The sequence below is a fragment of the Misgurnus anguillicaudatus genome, chromosome 14 (genome assembly GCF_027580225.2).
Source record: "Misgurnus anguillicaudatus chromosome 14, ASM2758022v2, whole genome shotgun sequence".
NCBI classification, from domain to species: Eukaryota; Metazoa; Chordata; class Actinopteri; order Cypriniformes; family Cobitidae; genus Misgurnus; species Misgurnus anguillicaudatus.
The window spans coordinates 23,951,233-23,975,798 of NC_073350.2; the positions used below are offsets into that span (position 1 = coordinate 23,951,233).

General features: G+C 37.3%; 1 protein-coding gene across 2 annotated transcripts in view; it reads left to right on the forward strand.

Moving 5' to 3' along the window:
* Positions 1 to 24,566, forward strand: part of ephb2b (eph receptor B2b) — a 182,630-nt gene that overhangs the window by 146,765 nt on the left and 11,299 nt on the right. For both annotated transcript variants that reach the window (XM_073876124.1, XM_073876125.1), the window contains exons 6-13: positions 4,077 to 4,201; positions 7,473 to 7,635; positions 10,396 to 10,504; positions 10,768 to 10,832; positions 15,426 to 15,548; positions 15,644 to 15,891; positions 22,819 to 23,034; positions 23,125 to 23,274. In XM_073876124.1, the coding sequence (XP_073732225.1) occupies positions 4,077 to 4,201; positions 7,473 to 7,635; positions 10,396 to 10,504; positions 10,768 to 10,832; positions 15,426 to 15,548; positions 15,644 to 15,891; positions 22,819 to 23,034; positions 23,125 to 23,274 (1,199 nt within the window). The remainder of the gene's footprint in view (positions 1 to 4,076; positions 4,202 to 7,472; positions 7,636 to 10,395; positions 10,505 to 10,767; positions 10,833 to 15,425; positions 15,549 to 15,643; positions 15,892 to 22,818; positions 23,035 to 23,124; positions 23,275 to 24,566) is intronic.

The window sequence follows — 24,566 nt, forward strand, 5'->3', positions numbered from 1 at the left end:
AAAATTCTTTGCTGCCTTAAATTTTTTGTTAAATCAACTTAGATTTACAAGTCATGTCAACAGAGATGAGTTGTCACAACTTATAAAATATAGTTGAGAAAAGTCAACTTAATTTTATAAGTTATAACAACTCACCTGTAGTTATAACAACTCATCTCTAGTCAAGATAAATAATAGTAAATTGAAATAACTTGTAAATCTGAGTTGATTCAACAAAAACATTTAAGGCGGCATTTTTATTTTGGTATTTTTTACAGTGTAGGAGACCAAAAAATTTTCGATGAGGTATTTGTTCAAGAGTTCAGTTTAGCAACTAGTCAGACCATAAAAAACTGAAACAAGAAGTAAAGTTCCGATCAGACGCGTAATCACGTCACCGCACGTGCGTCCGATGAAACCATCTATAGATGCCCTTTAAATTAACAAGCATAACTCAAGGCAGCAATTATATGAATGTAATAATGGATGATAATGAAATAATCCAGTATACAATAAAACAACACACATGAAAATCACAGGATTTATTCATGATGCAATGCATGCTGGGAATCATAGTCATTTAACATCCAAAACCTCATTATTGTACTGTTAATTGTTGAGCCATATATTAAAAAATGTCCACTTAAAGGGATAGTTCACCCAAAATGAAACTTCTGTCATCATTTATTCACCCCTCATGTTGTTCCAAACCTGTATGAGTTTCTTTATTTTATTAAAGGGGGGGGGGGTTCAATGTATTTCAAGTATTCTGACTTATTAACACAGTTATAGAGTTGTTTCCTCACGCTAAATGTAGGCAAAGTGTCAAAAAAGCAGTTGGACGTGTTACAGAGTATTTCTGTGTCGAATGCACTTCGCCAGGGTTCGTACAAGTTTCGGAAAGTTTTTTTCGATTACAGGCCCAACTGACGTTTCATGGGTTTTCTATACGTATCACTTCTTTATATGGGCACTTCCCCCGGAAAACCCCGCCCACCGGTCAATCAGCGGGAGCCGCTAGAACTTACAAACATTCACATCACATGACAGCTTTGTTTAATTTCAAAACTCAACAATATCACGAATGAAGAAGTGTGTTTTTGGATGTAAGGAGAAGAAATCCAGCCTTATGAAAACAATGGATATAGTTTATTATTCGGGGTAGCAGCAGAGTTTTGCGTGTGTGTTTGATGCACTGGTTTTTCCCAACCGGGTCACGAGTTGCATGCGGTAAGTAAGACTTCTGTCTTATGTTGTAAATATGCGCGTGCATATTATATAAATGACACAAACATGTAGTGAATCATAAGTTATAAGGGTAGTATAGTGTTGCATGACACGTACTCGCTCCACCCGCGGTAGTAACTCCTCCTTCTTCATTTTTTTGTACGTTATTGGAAAGGTTCGGTAAAGCTAATCTTTCTTTTATAAATCTGATTAAACTAAAGACTCTTCGGAGATATAAAGGATGTCATACTACTTTATAGGTACTCCAGATTAACATCAGAAACAGCGTGTGTTACGTAAGCTTTAAACACAAAAGAAGATATTTGGTAAGCACACTGTTGATGGTACCCATTGACTTCCATAGTATTTGTTTTTTTTTCTACAATGGAAGTCAATTGGTACCCTTGTGCTTACACATGCTTACCATCATTTATTAAAGAGCACCTAAGGTCCGATTCACGTTTTTACATTTCCTTTGATGTGCAAGTGTGTATTAGTACGTTAAAAATATGCAAAAGGTACAAACCCCAAAATAAATGATGACGCGAGTTATCGTCTCCATTGTAAATCTATTTTCTTGGACTACAACAAACAAACGGATTGTAGCCTACAGTTTACTTTCTGGCATTGGTGATGTAGACAAGACCGACATTATCAACATTTTTCCCACTTTGAATCTTTCAAACAGGGTAAGGAGCGTCACGTCAGGTTTTCAGACCAATCACAACGTACAGATTAGCTGGCCAATCAGGGACACAGAACTTTTCAAATCCATACTTTCAGGAAGAGAGTGAAATCTGGAGCTACAAAAATGTAGGATATATGGAAAATAATGGGTTTTTTAACCATAAACCACGCGAACACATTTTATTATACCAAATACACAAAATAACATTGTTTTAGCAATGAAAAAGGTGCTCTTTTATGTTCAATAGAACAAAGAAATTCATACAGTTTGAGTAAATGATGACATACAGCACCCAACTTATTAACTTCCAGATATCTGGCTTCAATACTATACTACATTTTTTGTGATAGACGTCTGTCATCCCAGCACCAGGAAAGCATCTTTTAGTAATCATAAAACCACAACAATCTGCCTTCTCAGTTTTCTACCATCATCATGTTCACCCCTGCGAACTGCAGCGCACTTTGTTTGCATTAGCCCAGATTGGATTACGAGCGACAGCAGTGTAGGCCGGGTGCTATGTAAATGCAGTAAATAAAGCGCATGTGTCAGCCTTTAAATATATGTATTTATGTATAATGAGATGCTTGCATGCTTCCCCGATGAGTAAGCTTGACTGCTGGCCTTATTAGTCTTCTCTTGATACTGGTTACAAACATTAAACTTGACAGGATGCTGCCGGTCGCTTGCCATTTAGTACAGCGCTCTGGGTTAGACTGAACGTGGCGGTACATAGCGACAGAGGATCCACAAGCCCTCCCGTAGTGTTCAAAGCCATGAGAAGCTGTTCATTATCCTCTGATTTATATTTATTAACAGGCGAGGAAAATAAAATCTTGATCTGAATTCTGGTGGGTGACTTTGCATTGGACACTTCAATGGAGTTTATGAAGTTTATACAGAGTTAATGCTGTGATATTCTACATAAAAAAATGTAAAGCAAGCTCAAATATTGGGTAAGATGTGTGCATTTTTAATGTAATCTATTGTTATTTCTTTTACATTGAGCTTTGCAAAATGCATTCTGGGATTGGCTTTCTCCACAAGTGATGCGTGCAATAGCAAATCTGGCTAAAACAAGATATGTTTAGAGCCAGCATAATTAATATGCAGAGAAAGCACGGCCTTACAAGGTTACTGCTGTAAGCAACTCACTAGGGTTTGGAACGGAGCGTATAACTTGTTCATCACAGCGGCTTGCATTTCCAGATAAGTCCATTTGGATAAATAAATGCTTATTGGTCATAGGCCACAGCGCAGACACACTGTTGAGAATGAGCAGTGCTGCTCTGAGCTGGACTCCTTTATCACCTTTGCGTCAAAGACAGTTTTACAACTCGTTCTGGGCTCTTGAGAGTAGGAAATAAGCACACGAATAAAGCCACTTAAGCTCTCCTTCAACCTCGGAGGCCGTAGTTTCAAACTGATGGCAGTGACGAGCTTTCCCACCGAGTGGCTTTTCCATAGAGAGGTGCGTGCCGTAGGAGAGGGCCTGCGTCTTTACAGGCCTGAGCCCTGGAGACGGAAAGGGCCATAAATCTTGGCCTCTCCAAACCCCACACAACTCCAACTGTGCTCTCCTGAATCTCTTTTCAGTCTTTTTGACCTGGTATGCCACGCTCTAATGCTTAATGGCTATTAGGAACACTCTAAGCTTTTAATTCGGTAATTAATGGGAGGAACTTTCTTTTGTGTGCCATTCAGGTCGGACAAGTCCAATACAACAGAACCCGTAATATATGGTTTGACACTCTTTCCCCTGTAATTACCAAGCATGCTGATGAAAAAAGAAACTTGACAATTCACACTTACAGTAACACAAACCCAAGTGGTGTTCTGCGTTCTTGTGGTTTTCGGCAGTAGGAATTGCACCTGGTTTTGTTTGCTTTTAACACACCACAAAATTAGTCCGCCTTCCTGAGGAGGATATAAGAAGGGAAGAGATTTAAGACTAGATTACATTGTGCTAAGGAAACCATCGGGCCTGGAAATTCCCCTTCGCCACCTTGCAAATTACACATCTTCATCTGTTAAATCACACACCAGAATCTGTGCCTTAATACTTGTGTTACAATAAATTAAACACATCTTATGTCTTCTGTTTTGGTTTATAATCTGGTTAGTGGATAATGTTTGTATTGCCTTTATAAGTAATATCATGTCTGTTTCTGCATTTTTCCAGCTCCTTCTGCGGTATCTATAATGCACCAGGTCAGCCGTACAGTCGACAGCATCACTCTTTCCTGGTCGCAGCCGGACCAGCCGAACGGAGTCATACTCGACTATGAATTGCAGTATTATGAAAAGGTATCACACACACATTGTCATCTGACACACTTTTGATGCATGCATTATTAAATCCTCTTGTAAGAAAAGCTTATAATTTATTAATAATGCATTTGTTTAATTATTTATATTGGAGTTATATATAAATAGTTATTTCATTTTTATAAGCTACTTTATTTGTTATTAATATTTTGATGATCACATTAATTAAGATTATAAATAAAATTCAAATATATTTTTAGGGTCTTAAACATATATATGAAGAGTTCAGATGCAAAAGCCGCTAAATGCCACCTTCGTCAAAAATTAGATAAGGCTATTAACTGAATGCTCATGGCACGCATTATGCGTCCATCAAATGATTTTGCTTCAAATCCGCTTAATACCGGCCTCAGGCCATTCAGAAATACCAGTTTGTTGGCAGAATCTGTTAAACTTCACAGTGATTTTTCAGCAAAGTCCTCTAAGGCAGTGGTTTTCAAACTGGGGTCGCGAGACGGTGCCAGGGGTGCCCCAGTTTAATGACATTTTATAAAATACATTAATTTATCATACATTTTGTGTAATTAAACAAAAAAATAAGCCTACTAACATCACTACTTTGTATAATTTATTATGTTTTGTTTAATTAAAATGTTACATTTTAGAACTGTTTTTGTAATAAATTTTCTTTGGGGGGGGCCACGAAGGAATGCACCGTATAAAAGGGGGGCCGCACGCAGAAAAAGTTTGAAAACCACTGCTCTAAGGGGGCGTGCACACCAAGAGGTTTACGCCAGTGTATGTCTTCAATTGTTTCCAATGAAAGCACCACATTTTTCAAAAAACGCCAGCAGCTGCCATTTATTTTCCACGTTCGGCGACGAGCACCCAGAGTTGAAAAATTTTCAACTTTGGGTGAAAGGCTCAGCTTGTCAATGTCACTTTTCACTTAGCCGTCAAATCACAGTTAAGGAGGGGCGGGATAAATATCACAACAACCAACCGGTGCATCGCACAACAACTGGTAAACAAAACAGAAGTATCATAGTGCTTAGCTGAAAAAAAAGCTGGCAAGCACCCACAGTCGGCGTCCGCCTGGCATTTTCAGTGTACACGCCCCCTAAGTGCAAGGAAGAAGAGTTGAATGAACGATGACGTGCATATGTCACAGTGCAAGAGATTTTTACCCGGTTAAAGGAGGTTAACCGAGCCTTTTACCTTTATTCAGAAAAGACGGAAGAGTAACTGAAGACTTTTTTAGGAGATTTTTGCATGCACTTAAAGGGTTTTGCAGCAAAATACAGTTAAAATTGTTAAATATTAATGAAATAGCAATGTTAATGAAATGCTAGAACTGATTTTGCCAAGTGGTTGATGTCCTCAGGGCAACATATTGTGTTGACCCAAGGACAACATTTTTCTAAATAAAACCTAAACCTAAACCCACCCCAAACCCCAACCCTAACCATAACCAAACCCTAAAATCAGAGGGACATGATAACTGAAAAACAATGGTCTAGAAACAGCTAATCCTGATTGTAAGCTTAAACTTAAAACAAACTGTAAACTTATTTCTGAAATCTGATTGGTTGATTTAAATGTTGTCCCAGGGTCAACATAATGTTGCCCTGAGGACATCAACCACTTGGCAAAATCAGGAGAGCCTTAATGAAATAGTATGTGTGTCATTTTAAGTGAGGATAAATATATTATTATATTGGTCATTTAACCTTTTTTTTCTAGTGACTACAGAAATTGATGAACTGAAATAATACGTTCAATTACGTTTACTGTTTTATTTATTGTTAACTCAACATTTTACTGTTTAATGTAATCGATGGATTTAAAATTGTGTGTTTTTAGTGGGGAGTTTTATTGATGAAATTAATTGATGAATTGTTGTTGTTATTGTTGAACTAAAGTGCTCATGATAATATTTTATGAAATTTGTGTATGATAGACTTTTTAGAGAAATTGTTTACCTAGTGACCTGCCCAAGGACTACAAATTAGCTAGTAAATAAATCTGGTGCAGAGCATCTTCTCTCTATTTGAGATTAATGTTAGACGTGTGCATTGTCCTTGACAAATAAATGAATAAAATAAAATAAAAATAAATAAATAAAGTGAAATTTGTGAATATAAGGCATTTCAATTACTGAATAATAACCTTTTATTTTAAATTACTGAACCTAAACATAAAGGCCAGATAAAAATTTACATTTACAAGAAAAGAGTCAGACGCACTTAGAGGGTTTCGCCTCTGAGCTCTTCATATGTTCTCTAAACTGACAAACAAAATGAAATAGCGTTAAATCAGCTTTTTCTGAAAATGGATGCCGGTTTATGGTTACTGTTTAATTGAGGGTTCTGGCAGCTGTCGGACATGAAGACATGAACTTCTGTTCTGTCGAGCGTGATTACAATCGCAGTTGCTCCCCGAAAGCTTGTGAAAGCTTGTTGTGGTTCGATCCGGATACCAGCGGCTAAAATAACAGAGATTTCAGTGCCGTAAAATAACTATTTCAGTTACAGATTCCTCTCTGTCAGCGAAGCCTCAAAAGACACACGCAGCTCGAGAAACACTCACGCCCAGAGAGTTTGCCGATATTGTTCCATTTTGCTCGATTTGTGACAGATAAAATAACCGCACCTTTAGATTCGGGGTTACAGAGTTCAACACGCATTGTTTGACAGATACTTTCTGCCTTTTCTCTTTATTTGTTTGTAAAACACACGCACACACAGGCTGACAGTCCCCAGGGTTCTGCTCCTGCTCTAACTCTTTCCTCAAAATAATTCCTTTCTCAGGCAGTACTGAGAACCGCCTGTCAAAACAGACTTCTCAGACTGCAGCAAAGCTCACATCACAGAGCTCAGAAATAGAGCTGACAGAAAAAAGCCGAACATACGTACTATCACACACACACACACACACACACACAGTCCTACATTCTCTCTTCTTCGCTTACACAAACAGACATCCACAAACAGAACGACGAGACAACGGCTTCCCACCCAGACTAATGAATCGTGGCTGGCCTGAAAGTGTCACCCTCTGTTCCTCTACCTTGCACCCTCAAATCGGTTTCTCCTGATGGGGTTTGATGAGATAGATAGCCCTGTTAGAGAGCCATATGTACCTGAGATGCCCTTATAACTCTTCCATGTCTTCTCCAGCCCCTAGCATGAGGCTAGATGAAATATTGTGACCACAACGCTAATGGTTTTGTGGAATTAATGTCGTTTTCGTTACTGATGGAGTTTTTTCTCTCTTTTTCCCTTTTTGTAATTTCTTCCTTTTGCTGCAGGACCAGACGGAACATAACTCATCCGTAATAAAGAGTCAAACCAACACCGCAGTCATCCGCGGCCTCAAACCCGGAGGTATCTACGTGTTTCAGGTCCGAGCGCGAACGGTGGCAGGGTTCGGACGATACAGCGGCAAGATGTACTTTCAGACCATGACAGAAGGTGATGTTCATAATAATGGCTCATTTTATTCAGTGACCTATTCAAATTTGGGAAAAATACAAAGATATGAGTCAACAAATCATTCTCGATAGAATCAAACTTTATATTTTGTTATATTAGATATTGTATATTAGCTTTTTCTATATGATTTTGTACATCATTGACAAAAGTAACTTTACCAAATATACAATAAATAAACAGGGTTCCCACGGGTTCTTAAAATCCTTGAAAGTTTGTGAATCAGGAGGAAAAAATTCAAGGCCCTGGGAAGTTTGAAAATATACATACATAGATACAGGTCATTGAAAGGGCTTGAATCTATTTAATTCAAGAAGTTTTATGGGACAAATCCATATTATTCCGTGTGTCGTGTAGGATAATATCATAAAAATTCTAGACTTTTTAAGCACACATGCTAAACTTTCACTTTAAATGCTTATATCTTCTGTATGTGAATGTTGATTTATACTGTACAAAATGCTTTTTTGCATATTTGTGTTTGACGCATGAAAACGTCTCAGGTTACGTATGTAACTGTTGTTCCCTGAGAAGGGAATGAGACGCTGCGTCTCCCTTGCCATACTTCCTGCGTCCCTGTAACGCCGTCTTTGGCATATTTCAGATAGTGATATACTTCCTGGCTCCCGCATCACCCTGTCTTTGTTGTTAAGCCTCACCATTGGTTGAATTTGATAATCAGACGCACTTACCCCTGGAGGCATCCCCAATGTTTCACCGCAGTGACGCAGCACGAGTTCCCTCGAAAGAGAACTGTAACAATGTATCATTAAATGTAACACGATGTAACCTTGCTCTCACTTGAAATGTCTCCCCACATTTAGTCCTTGAATTTGAGGGTATTGGACCTGGAAAGTCTTTGAAAGTTCCTTGAATTTGAAGTTAACTAAGGTGTGGGAACCCTAAATAAACTACATTTTACATTTATCCCCAGCCAGTAATAGCCGTCATTTCAATGTCTAGGTTAACTATAGATCTTTTAGATGATATAGTCCTGCTATAAGTAAGCCATTTTAGCCAAAATAAACGTAAAATTGGTCACATCTCGTTTTTGCCCAAATAACTTGCAAGATGTATGATATTCCATTAATTAAAGGGGACATATCATAAAAATATGACTTTTTCTATGTTTAAGTGCTATAATTGGGTCCTCAGTGCTTGTCTTAACGTAGAAAATATGAAAAAGATCAACCCAGTAACTTAGTTTTGGTAAACCATTCTCTGCAAGCATGTGAAAAAATAGGTAATTGAAATTTGGCTCCCCTTGTGATGTCAGAAGGGGATAATACCGCCCATTAATCTGCACTATCCAACCACTGCACTGTCATTTAGTGCAAAGATCAACTCAATTGCATTTAAAAGGACACCCAAAACTACACATTTTTGCTCACACTTACAAAGTGGCAATTTTAACATGTTATAATAAATTATCTATATGCTATTTTTAGCTAAAACTTCACTTATGTACTCTGGGGACACCAAAGATTTATTTGACATCTTAAAAAAAGTATTGTGAAATCCCCTTTAAGCAAAGTCAACAGTGATTGCAAGTTGTTAAGTTACATTTATTTATTTATTTACTTTATTTAATTTCATTTATTTGTTAGACGTCTATTCAATTTTCACTGACAGCCCAAATTTTAGCCTAGACGTCTGGACTGTGTTTGGATGTCTAACAAAAACAATGCACAAAAATATTGACGAGTTTTCCTGCACTCTATAGAGATTTGTTTAATGAAATGCTGTTCAGTTTTATTGCTTCCTTAAACTAAAACCCTGTGTGTCATTTTTTTATATTCCTAAGGCAGATGGTTTATCTAAAACAAGCAAACGTTTTGTCCTCTGTTATATGTTTCTACTCTCATCACTTAGTCTGTGTACTCATACCACAGATTTCTGCAGGCACCGGGGCAACAAGCCAGGCTTACTGGACAGGACTAATGTTAGCTGAAACATGCCTCTGGATAGCCGCCCATCCAGCCCGACTCGTGCCTGCTTGCTCTCTAAGCAGCTTATTACTAGAGTCAGAATTAGTTTGATCTATCCTCCTGAGCACTCATTTGGCACGATAAGCGACAGCAACTCTGCCAGCCAGGTGATCCAGACTCGAACATGTCATGCCGACAAGTTGGCCGAGAAGTTAAAACTGATTAAACAGAAAGTTTCGATGCAGTCGAATTCACGTGAGACTCAAAGTTCTGTGTTTTGTTTACTAACTACATCCGCTTAGCTCAGAGCAAGCGTGTGTTCAATTCAAAATTTGGTAAACTTCTGTCTGCTAGCTTATGTTGGCAGCTCATGTCTAGCCTCGGTGGGGTTGCAGAAAAGAGCCCAGGGGTTATGTCTGCGTTTTGAACGAATAGTCTTTAATTATAAAAGACAAGGAGAGAGAGGAAACGGTAGTTTGAAAGAAATGAAAAGAAGAAAAATCCCCTTCTCCACATCCCAATGCAACTGTCCTATGCAGACACACACAATTCCTCCATCGCCTGCCCATATGCTGCAAGAGCTGAGCTGTATGGCCCCATCTGCCCTCAAGGTATCTCACACAGGGCTTCCTGTCCTCGATTCCTGGGTGTAAAAGCAGGAAAGTGGGGGTCTCTCACCTGTGTAGATGTATAGTGTGGGGCTCCACGTGCCTCAGTGGAGTTTGAACTTGCTTCAGGCTACATCAGATTTAGAGACGGTCTGTTGGGCTTTGTCATGAAGTGCTAACTCTTGGATATGTGTGTGTAAATACAGAAGAGTACAACACTAGCATTCAAGAGAAACTGCCTCTCATCATTGGCTCGGCGGCTGCTGGTTTGGTTTTCCTCATTGCAGTGGTGGTCATCATCATTGTCTGTAACCGGTGAGTGCACTTTTTTTTAAACACATTAGTGTAGATTTTCTCTTAATTGTATCATTAGCATGTCCAAATGTCTAATGCAATGTAAATGCTGTGCGCTTTGCTTCATTAGTGGACATTTACAGAGCAAAAGAGCTTGTAAAAGATGTGCTTAGTGATGAGAAACACTGTCTTGAGTAGATATTTAGCCAGTAGGGAGTGATGTTTTCATGGCTTTAGCACCTTTTTCAAAGCACCAGTAGAGCTGTTTGCCTTTGTTCCAGCAGACGTGGGTTCGAGAGAGCGGATTCAGAATACACAGACAAGTTGCAACACTACACCAGTGGCCACAGTGAGTATTTGTATATATATATACATATATATATATATATATACACACACACACACACACACACACACACACACACACACACACACACACACACACACACAGCATGTGGGTCATTCTACCAAGAAGGTGGAAATGCTTGTCCCTTGCTTTTGCAGAACCCTTAATCATTTAATTTGACCCAATAATCCAATAATGATATATATTTAATAAATATAGACTGTCCTTAAAATGATCAGAGAGTTTATTTATTTAATTTTCTTATTTTGTTTTTACTTTTTTTTAAATGCCTGGTCCTGAAAATTGCCCTGTCCCTTTGATCATACATGGAAGTTGAACTGTGTACTTATTATTTAAAACCATGTTTTTTGTAAAACAAATCAAATTTACATTTACATTAACCCTGTATGAATTTACTACAACACTGAAATGGTAAAAATACACTATTACTATGAATAATATCAAATAATTATTTGTCCCCCAAATTTATGTCATTGGTGTTACCCTACCCAAAGCACTTTTATTTTGAAACAATGCATCAGCTCTTTGAAGTTTTTCATGGGTCAAGAGGTCAGTGAAAGAAGTGCAGTGGAGGAAGGCAAATGGTTTGTAGGATGTCTTACCTTTTTTGTCTAAGAATCTAAGAATTTTGAGATAAGATTCTTTGGATGTCATTAGTGTTACTCTTTTTTATAGCTGGGAGTGTAAAGATCTTTACATAAAAATACATTATACTGAATAAGTATGTGATTGTTACATCTCTGATGAAATGGCACATGGCTAATGGCAGTCATTTTGTTAAAATATTAGTTTTTTTCTGTAAATTGTCCATTAGTGTTATCGTTATTAGTGTTACTGTCATTAGTGTTACTTCTCTAATGAGTACTTCTTAAGCCCTATTCCTTTAACTGACCAACATAAAAGCATAAAAACAAAACAAGATGGAAATTTTTATGAAAGTTTATACGTTTTATCATATTCATTATCTATTATTATATTCTAATTTTGTCATTGGTGTTACATTGTGTCATTGGTGTTACATTGTGTCATTGGTGTTAAACCAAGTTTTGGTGTTATGAATGTATTTTCTTGTACTTTCTAGTATTATTTTGTTGTTGATATGGGACATTGTTGATATTTCAGTTTTTGCATCAAAGCCTTTTTGGTTGAATATTTTTGTTTTTGTTGTTTTTAAAGAAAAAAAAAGTCAAACTCAAAATCAAATTATTTCATACAATGCTGGGTAAAGATGAAGAATTTAATTAAACAGATATTCATAATCAATTATTTTTCTTGCTGTTATCATTCCTCTACTCAACCTTTAACTAAATACACAAGCTGTAATGAGAAAAAATATTTAGTATCAACATTAATGTTGTTTAAATCACAGGTAACACCAATGACAAATAAATGACTCATGGATTCTTTATTAAAATGTATTAAAAAGTTAAAAATAGATTAAGCTCCCCGTTTTGCGGATTCATAGATTTGACAAGTTAATTAATGCTATTGAAGAAGTTTTGGGTATGTTGAAAGAAGTTCATTTAAGCAGATTTCCATCACCCGAATTCCACCTTTTCTGTAGAATGACCCAAGTATGCATTTTATACAGCAAACTTGAAACAGGCATACAAATACACTGGAGGCCCTTGGAAAAATAAACTACCAACATTTTATATCCGTTACATGTTTATTTAAATCTGTTTTTAAGGTATAAACCGGGACATATAACCTCTAAGACTAACAGCTTTATAGTGCATTTGGTTCACCTTATGTCTATAAATTAGAGCTCACAATTTGCCTCGAACTGTATGTGTGCAGTACACATCAGAGATTTCCACAAATTTACTGCAGGTGGTCTGTGAGCGTGCTGTTTGAAGCTACATGCACGCATTTCCTTTCTTTCCTCACACACACCTCCGTCTACATCCTCCTTTCTCATCTTCACGCACACCTTTGTTGCACATTCCCCTCTCTCCTGTGAAATATTAATCCCGCAGCTTCCTTTGAAAATCCCATCAGAGACTGTATTAGCTACAGTACTTCCCATTGTTCATCGTTGTTCTTTCTCTGGATGCATGCCGTTTGTTTATTTTCTCATGCACGCAAATTAGCAAGGGCGTTTAATGCAGAAAAGCTCTGAACCAGGTGTTTTAAAGTTAGTAAGATCCATCAGAGATTTGTCACGAAAAGAGCAATGCTTCAGTAAATACTATTTTAGCTTCGGAGTGCTGTTCCATTTATAGAAATAAATCTTTGAGATTCTCTGGAGGCAATCATTTAAAGCTAAGCTTTCTCTCTCTCTCCCTGAGAGCTTAAAGTTCATCTGTCTTCTACTCTGCTGAATGAAAATGGTTTGGCACTTTTCCTCAAGTTTTATTTCCTTTAAGTTTTTCATTGGCACTCCTTATCAATTTAAACAGCTTTCACTTTATATAATCAGTGGTACATGCTGCAAATACTCTATTTATTAAGATAATTTGTGGGAGAGAGTGGGGCCTGTAAAACCTAAAAAAATCAAGGTTAGAATTCATCCATTAGTGCTCAAGAGCAGAAAATGCCCTAATTCACGTTCTCGCTCTTTTCTATTGTATTTGTGTTTTTTGTGTCTTGTTGTCTTGTGTCTCTCTCCATCTGCCTTACAGTTTCTTAGTCTAAACGGGTTTCTAAGTTCACTTCTGGCATCGTTTACTTTTTTCCAAAACATTATTTAAAAACTTTCCTTGGAAAGGTTTGTCCATGGAACACAAAAATTATAAAGATGGAAAAAAACGTTCAAACTTTGAGTAAATAATCACTGAATTTTGCGTTCTCCAGGAAGGCACATCAAAATGTGTTCACAAATGCTTTGACATTGGATGTCATTCATTTATCTCATGCAATTTAATTTCTGCTTGTCTACTGAAAGAACACTGCACAGCCACATCTCCAATAATAATAATAAAGCATTTCCTTTGCATAGATTTGGAGCCGAGAGGCTGACTAATCAGATTTAAGGCAGGAATGACTAAAGTCCCCACACACTTAAAGACCACCTTAAGTCAATTTACCTGCAATCAAAGTTATTTGATTGGCGGGAATTGAAAGTAATGATACGGTCTCCATTAGAAAATGCGATACCCTGGAGATGATACATACATTAATACAGCTTATCTTATTCCTGTGAACACTGCTGCACTCCACTTACTGCAAATTCCCTTTACTGACTGCATGAGCTGTTCCAATGTCACGCTTAGAATCCAAAGCTACTGGAAAGCCAGCCGTTCCTAGAATTCCAAGCGACCTACTACAGTTTTTTCACTCCACATTTACAGCGATGAAAAGTGCTCTCCATACGTATTGGGACAGTAAAGACAAAACTGCCTTGTTTGCTTTGAAGACAAAAATTTGTAAGAGGAATATGAGGCAAAAGCACACAAAGCCATTTTATTAAAACCCAATTTTTTGGGGGAAAGTACTTCTTTAACATTTGATTATGTTTCAACACATACATGCTTTACCAACAAAGAACAACAAGCTTTTATTCTGACCTATGTGTGTTGTCACCAAATGCAAGACTCAGACTACAGAAGCAATGGATCAAACTGATACTACACCTTATGCTATTGAATGATTCAATGCATAATCGGCCAAAGTCCGCATATGGGGGCCACATTTTTTCAAATACGCCGCACTTTCGCTGCATAAATTGCAGATTTCCTACAAAATATGCGGGGCTTGCATGATTTTATAATCCCCGCATTTTCTTAGCAAAAAGTCAAATATCTTAGCAGAAAGTTGAAAAATTGTGCATTTACTTCACACAAGCACAGCCATGTCCCCTGTTGCCATGGGAACATTATAAAGTGACGTAATTTCTGCAAGTTCCCGCAGTTTTTGCAAGTTCACAAATTTTTGCAAGTTCCTGCAATTTCATTGCATAAATTGCATAAATATCCCGCACATTCCATAGCATTTTTTAAGAAAGTGTGCCGCAAGATCAAGGATTTTTTTCCGCAACAATCACAAAAAAAACTCAGCATTTTTCTAGAAGGACTGACTTACAAATGAGGTAACAATAGAAGCAATTAGAGCAACACAAAGAACAGCAATACGTAAGTGCTAGTCCCATCAAGTCAACCACAGTATAGCCAAGGGTTAGTAATTTTTTATTTTAATTTTTTTATTTATTTCATTCTTTTGACAGTGTGAAGATAAGGATAGAGAAAATAGAAAATATTAGCAAGTGAGGTGTTGGCGGAGAGATCGTTTTTAGCCGATTCTTAAAGACTAGAGTCAGCAGATATTGTCGCGACCGGTAGTTCATTCCAAAGATGAGAAACAGAACCAGAGAACGTGCGCGATAGTGATTTAATTAAAATACGAACATGTGGCTCAGTTGAGGTGGTAAATTGTATATGTTAAAATAGGTGACCCACAAAAATGTGACATTCTGTAATTTTTTCTCGTATTCACCTTTGAACGTTTAGAATTTCAATAAATTTTCCTTTATTGACCCAATACCTATGGAGGGCACTGTACATACAGTATATCTTCAAATAAAACATTAAAATATAAAGCTCTAGACTTTAAATTACATAGGTTCATTATTTTTAGTGTCACCAGGAATGAAGATCTACATTGACCCGTTTACCTATGAAGACCCCAATGAAGCCGTGAGAGAGTTTGCAAAGGAGATCGACATCTCCTGTGTGAAGATCGAGCAAGTCATCGGAGCAGGTAATTTACAGTACTGGTAAAACCCCTGTATATTCATCTTGTGTGCCTTTCACTCTTGACCCAAACAACAACAATATACTGCTCTTCATCCACAGGGGAATTTGGAGAGGTGTGCAGTGGAAACCTAAAGCTCCCAGGAAAAAGAGAGATGTTCGTAGCCATCAAAACGCTGAAGTCAGGTTACACAGAGAAGCAGAGGCGGGACTTCCTGAGCGAGGCGAGCATCATGGGGCAGTTCGATCACCCTAATGTCATCCATCTGGAGGGAGTGGTGACTAAGAGCTGCCCTGTCATGATCGTCACAGAGTTTATGGAGAACGGCTCATTGGACTCATTCCTCAGGGTGAGCACATAAAGATACAGACATTAGATATAGATTTTCTTGATATACTGATGTGCAGATAGTCCATAGCTCAGATGTACTGCATGAAAAGAAAATGCACTGGGGTGGCTCCAATACATCTAAGCAATCTAAGCAAATTAGTAGTGTCCAGTTTGCAAATAAATAATTTCTTCATGAAGTTGTAATCTCTCATCCATTCAAAACAGTAATAAACGGCCATGTTTGAAAATGTACTTATTACAAAATTACATCTGTAAACACACATAAGCAATCTGTAACCACTTTATTAAAGTAAATTAGGGCTGTCAAAAGATTAATCGAGATTACAAAATAAAAGTTTGTGTTTGCCTAATATAAGTGTGTGCACTTTGTGTAATTATTTTGCATATATATTTATTAAGATATATTCGAATTCGATATATTTTATATTATATATAAATAAAAAAAATATAAATAAATAAACAAACATTTTCTTTAGGGGTGCACTGATACCACTTTTTTGGAATATGAGTATGAGTACGATTACTTGCATTTCAGTATACTTGCCGATACCGATACTGAGTACTGAATAAAAAAAACATGATTTAAATTTACAGGTAACAGCTTTAGTCATATAATTTAACAAAAAAACAAGGGACTAGTTTGGAATTAAGAACATTTAATTAAAATGAAAAGCATGTTGTATGCAACATATTACAGAATAAATAATTATAAAAAAAATTAAACAGTGACAGTGCAACACGTCGCTCAAACATAGACATTTCTCAGACCGTGGTATCGATCCCCGGTATCGGGGGACTTTTAATGAGTACGAGTACTTTAGAAAATGGGGTATCGAGGCCAATACCCGATACCAGTATCGGTATCGGTGCATCCCTAATTTCCTTACATTTATACATGTATGTGTGTATTTATATATGAATAATAATGACACACAATACACACAAATATATTACGCAAACACAAACTTTTATTTTGTATGCGATTAATCGCGATTAATCTTTTGACAACCCTAAAATAAATGATTCGAATGAACCAAATGGCTAAAATAAATCGACCTCCGCAGTGCTTAAACACACACATCAGTAGCCTGCCCTAAATTCTGATTGATTTGCACTGCAGATCTTTTATCGGCAGGTGCGTATGCGCATCAGCACGCTGAACATCATTCAAATGTTTCCTCCTAATTTCTCATGCTGTCCATCAGGTAATTCCCCACAGGGTCTCTGTAATACCCAGCAGCCCCCTGCAGCAAAATTTACTCTCAGTATTGATTTCAGCTGTAATATTGTTATATTAAGCCCAATACTCTTCCATTCATCTCTGCTAACATCTGCTTAAAGACAGCCTCTTGAAAGAAAAGCGCTTCTGCGTCCTGAATCGTCGCTCTGTGGTTAGTCATGCTCTCATTTCGCATTGGTCACGCTCTCTCCGTCACCCTCTTTGCATTATAAGCATCAGATGAACGCTTCGTCTTATGAAAACACAGACCGTGCATGCTTCTGAGACGTGCATTGCAGAAGACACAGAGCAATTTGAAAATGGTTTGTAGTGTTTTAATCCCATACATAATCTGGGTTTACGAAAATGCCATTCATAAGGAAATGCTCTATATCTACGTTTTCTCGTAATGGCATATGCATTCGAATGATTAAATGAGCCACAGAATCGGCCAAATACCCGCTTACCGAACAGGCACGGGGGATGAGATTGAAAAGCTGCTGTCAGTCGACGACTGGCACGTGTCAGTTTGATTTAAGCGCGGAGATGATGTGGGCAAAATAGACGTTGGGACGCCGTCGCCACCGCTAATTGGCCTCGCTGTGTGCTCCGAAAATGCCTTTGATTTATGTAAATATCTAATCTTTAGGGAAGGAATGATTTATTTTGTTCATTAGCAAGGCTTTGCCTCTGATCTGTCATGAGAGAATACTTATTTTATCCTTGACACGTAGCTTTTTGGGGTGTCAGGCACAGGAAGTGTAATTATCTGAAACAGGAAACCTCAGAGATTACGATGTTTAATTGAAGGAAAGTAAACAGGAACCAAACGACTCGCCATTTGTTAGACATTTAAACCAAAATTATGTCTTCTCACCATAATCGGATCCAGCTCTCACTAAAGTCTATAATTGATGTTTTTTAGTAGTTTGGCGATGCAGATGTTTCACGTGTTTATACTTGTGCCCCTATGTGCAGCCCATCCCGTGACACGTTTCCGTATTCGCATGAATAAGTGAGTAAAGTCTAGTAATAAAAGTAGACATGGATATGCTTGTGTTGTAATTTGCTGGAAGTCACATCAGGATGGAAATAAAGAGCTCAAGTTGGTTTTTATAGTGAGGAATTAGGAATTATCTTAAACAAGGGTGTCAAACTGAAGGCAATGCACTGTAAGTCACTTAAACTCTGCTGAAAGCATAAATGAAAGAAAAATGACAAAGAAGACTCTTTATTTTGGAGTCAATTCATTCTTGCACATGAAATACCAACTTATGTCATTTTGCTCCTATATTGTCAGACTGGGGTGAGAGAGCTTTAAAATGTGTCAGATCTCTGTACAAGGCAGACAATTGCATTATTTCTGCATGTCTCTCACTTCCCGGCACAGACTGTCATATGTTTCTGACAAAACACTGAATTATATTAAAACAACTTATGCTGTGACACCTCACTATCAGACACTATCTATACTGTGTTAGTGCTGAAGTGCAGGAATATTAAAGGCAGGATAGGCAGGAATTATCTAAAAAACTTTTTTTACAAATTAGTTAAAACCGTCTTTATATACCAATACATAAGTAAAATGTAAGTACTCTGAAAAAGAGAGTATAAAACTCGAGTGTCTAACGACTGTTTTAAACACAGTTAATTATTTCCATCCGGGACGAAACAAATGATGGGCTTACGCGACTATCACTCTCTCTCGCGACCATGGCTACCACCCCTGTTGCTATGGGATCTGCCCACACATGCGCACACCTGATTGATTTGAACGTGCACGAGACACTCTAGAAGGAGCAAAAGAATGGCAGAGAAAGTGCATTCAGAACTCACAGTACCTGCATATCCAGTCAGCAAAGGCAAACAAGGCAAAAAAAGGAATAAACGAAGCAATCAAACGAGAGTAAATAACACGTGGCTTTTCCTCGAGTCGATGATGCGGTAGCGGTATTGTCTCCGGAGTGTAGTCCTCATCAGGGTCAATAATGCTTTCATCACGGAAACTCTTCCATGCAAAACACTGGCTTAATAGTGAGTACTAAAAGCCATCCTATTTGTTTATATTCATAGTGATAAAGTTATTTGTATTATTACATGTGATTGTGACATGATGTTACTACATGCACGGTGATCATTCCTCTCTGCTCGTCTGGTAAATGCTTCTCCCAGCAGAGCCGGTCAGCGTCGCACGGTTATGTGTTTTGGGAGGGGGTGGAGTGAATGGAAAGATAAGCTGTGTTTAAAACAGTGGTGAGAGGTCTACAGACACTCGATTTTTATACTCTCTTTTTAAGAGTACTTACATTTTACTTATGTATTGGTATATAAAGACAGTTTAAACAAATTTGTAAAAAAGTTTTTTTTAGATAATTCCTGCCTATCCTGCCTTTAATGGAGCAGGACTGAGAGAGAGACCCAACACTTACCTATCCAACATTTCTCGCACTTATCAAGCTTTCAATGTTTTGTGGTGAATTAAGCAGCGAAGAGAGTCAAAGAGTCAGAAAAGAAAGAGGAATTCAAACAGAATGCTTGTGAAATAAAACTTTCAGCTAAAAGTCCAAATGAAAAGCAGAGCTGAGCTGAACCGACAGTGAAGACGTGTCTGTGAAGAATCGGCATGAATGGAATAATTCATGTATGATCGGAAAAGAATGAATGTTTGCTTCGCTCAGCTTGCAGATTCAAATAACTTCAGGCGATGAATCCCTCCAATTAAACTATAGGCAAACACTGTGAGCAGATTAGAGTGCCGAGCTGTATTTGTGAAGGATTTAGCTTTATGAATAATGGATGGAGCTTAATTGCTATGGAGGGTGAGGAGAAGTTTGATGAAGTCGGCTTAACATGAGGGAGGATTCGAGCATGACTCACAGTTCTGAGCAGTGGTTAGTAGCTAAAAGAAGCAACATTACTAACTTAACATTACTGTAATGGGACGGTAGCTCAGCTTTTCAAAAGTATAGTATGCAAAAATTAAGCTATTTTGTTTTCAAGATTTCCAATTACAATCCTACAGACAATTTGTAAATTTGATAAGTTTTACATAGAAGTATAAATGAAATGGGTCAGTTACAACTTTACAGAAAATTATTTTTAAAGTGAGTGTCGTTATTGTACTGTACATGCATTTTGCAGTTAATGTGTTTACTGTAAAGCAGCTTTGCAACAATACAAAATATTCACTATAGAAATCAGTTTAAATTGAAGCATAACGAAATGTGATCTGATATCCAGGCTAAAGATTTATAATCTAATTATGAGATTAGGAGCATCAAAGTTTTCAATCATTGATTTTATGTTGATCTTTGATCACATTGATATTTGACATGGCCTTACTCGGTCCATATTTAAGATATGAAGGTTATATTTTCACAGAATGTAAAGACATTATGTCTAAAGATTTATGTGGAAAACAGTAAATCACAAAAAAAAATTCAGACTGCAATACACATGCTACAGTACATTGCTATATTATATTGTGCATGCAGCATTGCAATAATTATGCAGGCAATAATTCCCGTTTGTCTTATATTTGATAGTGAAGCACCTATTTGGTCAAATAAATTTTTTCCATGACAGTAAATTTCATTCCTGCTGTCACCCTACTTATCTACTGATATCTAATAGCCTAAATAATTATTTTTAACTAAATTATGATATAATAAGGTAGTTTAGAAAAAAAAATTTGTAGGGCTGTCAAAAGATTAATCGCGATTAATCACATACAAAATAAAAGTTTGTGTTTGCATAATATGTGTGTGTGTGTACTGTGTGTATATATTATGTATATATAAATATACACATACATGTATAAATTTAATAAAAATTTTATTTAGGTATAATTTATATTTATATTATATAATATATCAAAATGTATTATTAGTAGGGCTGTCGAAAGATTAATTGCGATTAATCACACACAAAATAAAAGTTTGTGTTTGCATAATATATGTGTCTGTGTGTGTGAGATACTATGTATATATAAATACACACATGTATGAATTTAAGAAAATATTTATTTAGGTATAATTTTGTATTTATATTTATAATATAAAATATATCAAAATATATTATTAATAGGGCTTTCAAAAGATTAATCGTGATTAATCACATACAAAATAAAAGTTTGTGTTTGCATAATATATGTGTCTGTGTGTGTGATACTATGTATATATAAATACACACATACATGTATGAATTTAAGCACATTTTTATATAAATGTTTCTTAGATACAAACATTAATGTTTTTGTGTTATATATATATATATATATATATATATATATATATATATATATATATATATATATATATATATATATATATATATATATATATACATAGGGTTGTTTTTAACCCCGGACTGGGTAACTATAGGACAGAACACATTTCTGGGTTAAAGTGACCCAAATAATGGGTTGTTCTGACCCAACTGCTGGGTTGTTTCAACATGGTTGATTAACAACAACCCAGTAGTTGGGTTAAAACAACCCATTATTTGGCTCATTTTAACCCAGAAATGTGTTCTGTCCTATAGATACCCAGCCCTGGGTTAAATATTTTTTAGAGTGTATAATTACACACAATGCACACACATAAATTATGAAAAAAACTTTCACTTTTTCATGCGATCAATCACAATTCATCCTTTGACAGCCCTCATTTTTAGTAAAGAGTAGCTAGGTTCTAGTTAGATATTATGCCATGAGTTCAAAGTGGCGTCCCCTAAAAACGCATGGTTCATAGGAATAAAAGTTTGTTTAAATAGAATGAAGACGTCTCTTTCGTGCTGTTCATCTCTAACCACTTGACGCACATGTGTCTGTCCACACTCGGCCTGCTGGGCTCATGTCCTCTGATCAGAAGCTAAAGGCTGCGTGCCTCATGACTGTCTGCGGAGGGTCTGCATAGAGAAGCAGCTGCAGACACAGCTGGTTCAGAAACTGCGGGACCTCCTCGTGAGCAGAGGGCTTTCTGACCACCATGGTCAACAGCTGCAAGATTTACTACGGCCTGCATTGATCATTAACGGTCTGATCTAGCGTAAACTTTACCAATCCTCACCAGAATGTTTGCATAGCCATCCCGGGTACAGGCTGCATTGTTTTCAGTCTCTAAACCAGGACACTAAATCAAACCACTCTTTATCCGACTTGACCAACTAGATATTAACCAAGATTTCCACAGCTTAACTTTTGCCTTGTTGCTGTTGTGTAAGATTTATAGATTCACTGGAAAGGAAAGAGGTTTAATCTCTGTACTTTAGTATGAATGTGCAAAAGTACATATTTTCCAAATCAACTACATGGTTGGGTTTTCTGAATGAGTAGTCAGAGTTTAAAGTGCACCCAAGACACATATTTAGATGTTTTTTTTTTTTTACAGATAAATAGACACAATTACTGGTAAAAAATGTGCTGACATTTTAATTTAAGTGTCTAAATGTGACCCAGTCTGTGAAAACCCAACTAAAATCATTTTTGTATTAAATCATCCTACATTTTACCTACTTTAGACATCTTTTTGATATATTGTCTGAGTAAGGACATGTCAAACATTAAATCAATGATTAAGATCAAACTTAATTTCAAAATTAGATTATGAGACTTTACCCTGGATTTCACAGATATGGGCACAAAACCAAATTTTCTGCTATAACTAGTTGCATCCTGACCCATTCCTCTTCTGTATTCGTTTTCAGCAAAATGATGGTCAGTTCACTGTGATTCAGCTGGTGGGCATGTTGCGTGGAATCGCCTCTGGGATGAAATATCTGGCAGACATGAATTATGTGCACCGGGACCTTGCTGCCCGCAACATCTTAGTTAACAGTAACCTTGTGTGCAAGGTGTCTGATTTCGGCCTCTCGCGCTTCTTGGAGGACGACACATCTGACCCCACATACACCAGTGCACTGGTATGAAACCTTACTGTATACTCATTACCTTTATGCACACTTTAACCTCAAGAAATAATTTAACTTTACCTTCTATTTTGGTTTATATAGGGGGGCAAGATCCCTATTCGATGGACTGCCCCAGAGGCCATCCAGTACAGGAAGTTTACCTCTGCCAGTGACGTATGGAGCTATGGAATTGTCATGTGGGAAGTGATGTCATATGGAGAGCGACCGTACTGGGACATGACCAATCAAGACGTATGTATCTCATCACCAGCTTCATTCATTGGTTAGGTTAATGGGGTTTTTTGACAACTATCTATCAGTGGCGGCCGGTGACTTCTTTTTTTGTGGGCGCTCGATGCGAAGTTCATCACAACAGGTATGTAGCCCGTCATGTGTGTGGTTCCTTATTTCAAAATATGTGTTCTGCGCATCGAGTGCGTGTATGTGAATCACGTGTCTTGTCAACATAAGTGCCTGCTGCAGACGTGTCTAAAGGGTTTATGATAAAAGAGACGCTTTCGTTTGCCAGATACTCGCATAATCTCATGCGTCATAAGAGTTTACTGTTAAGGGAGTGTCTTGCGTGTATTTTGTGAACGTGAGCGTCTCTTTTATCATAAACGGTTTTGACGCATGTGCAGCAGGCACTTATTTTGACAAAACACGTGATGCACATGGTTCACATGACGCAACAAACACATATTTTGAAAACGCAAGCAACGGACATGACACTCTGACCCCTTATTTTGAATTTGCGCCCCTCAGATGAGCAGTCACGAGCCGCCATTGCTTTCTTTTACACTACGATACATTTACCTTTATGCATTTGGCAGAAACTTACAGTGCATTCAAACTATACTGTACATTTTATCCGTATGTGTGTTACTTGGGTATCAAACCCACAACCTTTTTGCACTGCTAATGCAATGCTCTACAAACTGAACTACAGTACACTATCCAACTTTATAAATCTTCCCAAATTGTTTGTAAGAATAACCCAAAGTTTCTTTATAAAATCATTTCCCAAGCAATAGAAGCATCATCGAACAGCATCACGCCAGAGGTGATATGTTAGCACTTGATAAATAAGCAGTGTGCAGCGATGTAGAATCAGATGCTAAGGTAAACAGCAATGAGAGCAAGTCATAAATCTGCCTGTGTGCTGCTCTGTTGTATGCGAGCCCAAACCTCAGACCTCAAACGCTGTATGAACGTAATCAGTCTTTGCAGCTACAGCCGCACCGATCATCACATCCCACCGGCCTCAGAATCCAGAAGATATACAGCCCTGAGGGTTTGTATTTTCGGGTTTAAATGAAAGGTTTGAACTGTACTGGTTGATAACACTGACAGTGGCTAGGTCACATGACACAAAGCAAGGACAAAAGCTTAAAGACATCATAGGGGGATGTTCACTTTATGACAATTAAAGGAGCACTTTTTCCCCAAATAGGAATTCTTTCCTTATTTACTCATCATTTGCTCATCCAAAACATTACTTTATTTCTTCTGTAAGAAATTTAGCATTTTACTTTTAGGGCATG